At 27.8% G+C, this 3,028-nt stretch overlaps 1 protein-coding gene across 1 annotated transcript in view; it reads right to left on the bottom strand.

Annotated features, from left to right (window-relative positions):
- LOC107597667 (rab GTPase-activating protein 1) overlaps positions 1 to 3,028 on the bottom strand; it is a 116,639-nt gene that overhangs the window by 62,418 nt on the left and 51,193 nt on the right. The window contains exon 10 of the mRNA XM_016288831.1: positions 1,026 to 1,128. Coding sequence (XP_016144317.1) covers positions 1,026 to 1,128 — 103 coding nt within the window. The remainder of the gene's footprint in view (positions 1 to 1,025; positions 1,129 to 3,028) is intronic.

Genomic DNA, 3,028 nt, shown 5'->3' on the forward strand with positions numbered 1-3,028 from the left:
AGCCGTTTTAGGGGGGCGTGGCAGAGTCTTAACTTTGATAAAGAATATCTCTTTGGTTTTGAGACTTTAGTCTTTGCAGCTTCAGGGATCTTATCTATGCACAATCAGCTTGTAACACTCCAAAGAGAAAGGAAAACTTGAAATCGCATCATATGACCCCTTTAAATAAAAATTATATTTTCATTTTATTTGTATAGCACATCATATATCGGATCCAATTATCTAAGTATTAAATAAATATGTATTTTATTCATATACCACCTTTATTACATTGAATCAAGAACAAAGTACTTTTTTAAAAAATCTGGAAAACTTAAAATTATTATTATTATTATTATTAACAACAACAACATAAATATACATTTTATTTGTATAGCACCTTTCGTACATAGAATACAGCTCAAATTATTGTTAAAATGGTTAAAATTATTATTATTATTATTAACAACATTGTTGTTGTTAATAATAATACAATACATTCTAATAATAATAATTATTATTATTAAATTAATAAATAATAAAAAAAAACATTATTTGTATAATACATTTAATACATATAATCCAGATCAAAGTATTAAAAAAAAACATCAGAGAAACTTAAAAAATGTATAATTGTTGTAATTATTATTAAATAAAAATAAATTTTATTTGTATAGGACCTTTCATACATCAAATACAGCTCTAAGTATTGTTAAAATTGTTACATTTCTAATTATTATTATGATTAACAACATTATTGTTGTTGTTAATAATAATAATAAATGACACAACGATTATTATTATTATTATTATTAAATAAAAATGCATTTTATGTGTATAGAATGTTTGGAAAATCTGAACATTTGGAGCCTGTCTAATTTTAGTTGGAAGAATGTTCCAGATTTTTTAAGCACAACGGCTAAATGGTACCTCTTCAAATCACTCATGGTTTAAATAACAATATTCCAGAAAGAATCAGCATCAGAAGAGCTCAAACAATGATTTGGAACACAGTCTGCAAACCGAGCACGTGTATGGATCTGTACCTTTGGGCGTCTCCTCATTCACGGCCTGAAACTGAGGAGTGTTGGGATTCCAGCTCCCTGTGATGATGTAAGACTTCCCATCAGAACTCTTGCCCATTGATTCCTAACAGATGGGCGGAGGGCAGATGAGGAGAGCCAAGAGAAGGAGAGCATAAAACAAAAATAAATTCAAACATAATCATGACTTCACAGAAATTTCGTTTGCGGTGAATTAACCAATGGGGGACAGTCCCGGCCAAAATCCTAACTGCTGATAGTTGGCTTTGTCTACAGAACTAACTGGATAGACCCATGACAACATCACATGGGCCAAGCAAAAGCCATTTCACAACTCTGTGGTAATATGAATGTTACACAGATTAGTTTTGGAGCTACAGGCGCGTTTTAACTTCTGAAAAAGCATTTTGTTTTCTGTTTGTCCCCGTGCATCCTTGCTTGACCCTAATGCCAGATTTCCCAGTCACTGGCCACAGAAAGAGACGCAAATTTCCACAGAAATAGATTGTCTGTCATCAATAAAATTCTACAAAAAAAATTAGAGAAGGATATGCCTGGAAAAGTCTACAGATTTGGAAAGAGCCTTGATATTAAATAACTGTATACACTATTTTGGTTGCAGACTTATCATTATTATTATTATTATTTTAGAATAGAGAACCTTAAGTGTGTTTGTCAATAACAAAATGTTGTCTTACAAAATTAAAAAAAACACTTCTTGTAAAATTAATACAAAATTTATTAAACAAGTTTAAACTCACAAAATTACAGTAAGTTTAAAGATGCAGGCCTCAACATTTATTTTCCCTCAGGGCTCAAAAAATGTTTTGAAGAATTTTTGCCATTTTCAACAACAATTTTTACATTCCATTTGTTAATTAACATTAGAAATTATTTCAACATGACACTTAATTTTTTAAATGTTAAATAACTATAATTTCTTTGCAATTTCCTTTATCAGCTAAAATATAGCTCCAGTAGACTGTACTTTTTTTTTTTTTAAGAAACTAAAAATATTCCTGTGAAAACCTTTAATTGGTTAACTGTGTTAACTGGTTAACTTTTAGTTAGTGTACCATAGAACAATACGTGTAGTTTTATTGTAAACTATTGTAAAATTGATTGTTTTTGCAAAAACTAATTATTAATTTATGTTGAAAAACAGTAAAAATATGCATACCAAAAAACACACCAAAATAAAAAACATACCCAAATATGATTACATCTTATATTAAGTTTTATTTTTTTCTTCTTTTTTTATGAGTAATGTGTATTAAAATGTTACATTTTCAGTTATTTAGTTAATTTTTAATTAATTTCCCCTGACAGTCTTTTGTCTTTATACAGTAGATTTTGGTAATTCTGATAGATTAAATTATATAAATTAATGAAATATATGTTGTAAAACATGCAGGCACCAATATACACTACCGGTCAAAAGTTTGGGATCAGAACGATTTTTAATGTTTTTTAAAGGAGTTTCTTATGCTCATCAAGGCTGCATTTATTTGATCAAAAATACAGGAAAAAAATGTAATATTGTGAAATATTATTACGATGTAAAATAACAATTTTCTATTTTAACATACATTCAAATCTAATTAATTCCTGTGATCAAAGCTGAATTTTCAGCATCATTACTCCAGTCTTCAGTGTCACATGATCTTCAGAAATCATTCTGATATGCTGATTTATTATCAGTGCTGGAAACTGTTGTGCTGCTTCATATTTTTTGGAACCTGTGATACTTTTTTGATAGGATTCTTTGATAAATAAAAAGTTAAAAAGAAGAGCATTTATTTAAAATAGAAATCTTTTCTAACAATATACAGTACATATAAATTATTATTATTTCATTTTTTTAAAGAAATTAAAACTTTTATTCAGCAAGGATGTGTTAAATTCTTAAGAAGTGATAGCAAAGATTTATATTGTTAGAAAAGATTTAGCTTTTGAATAAATTATGTTCTTTTTAACTTTTTATTCATCAAAGAATCCTGAAAAAA

Source organism: Sinocyclocheilus grahami, unplaced genomic scaffold, assembly GCF_001515645.1.
Source record: "Sinocyclocheilus grahami isolate Dianchi unplaced genomic scaffold, SAMN03320097.WGS_v1.1 scaffold234.1, whole genome shotgun sequence".
In the NCBI taxonomy this organism is placed as follows: Eukaryota; Metazoa; Chordata; class Actinopteri; order Cypriniformes; family Cyprinidae; genus Sinocyclocheilus; species Sinocyclocheilus grahami.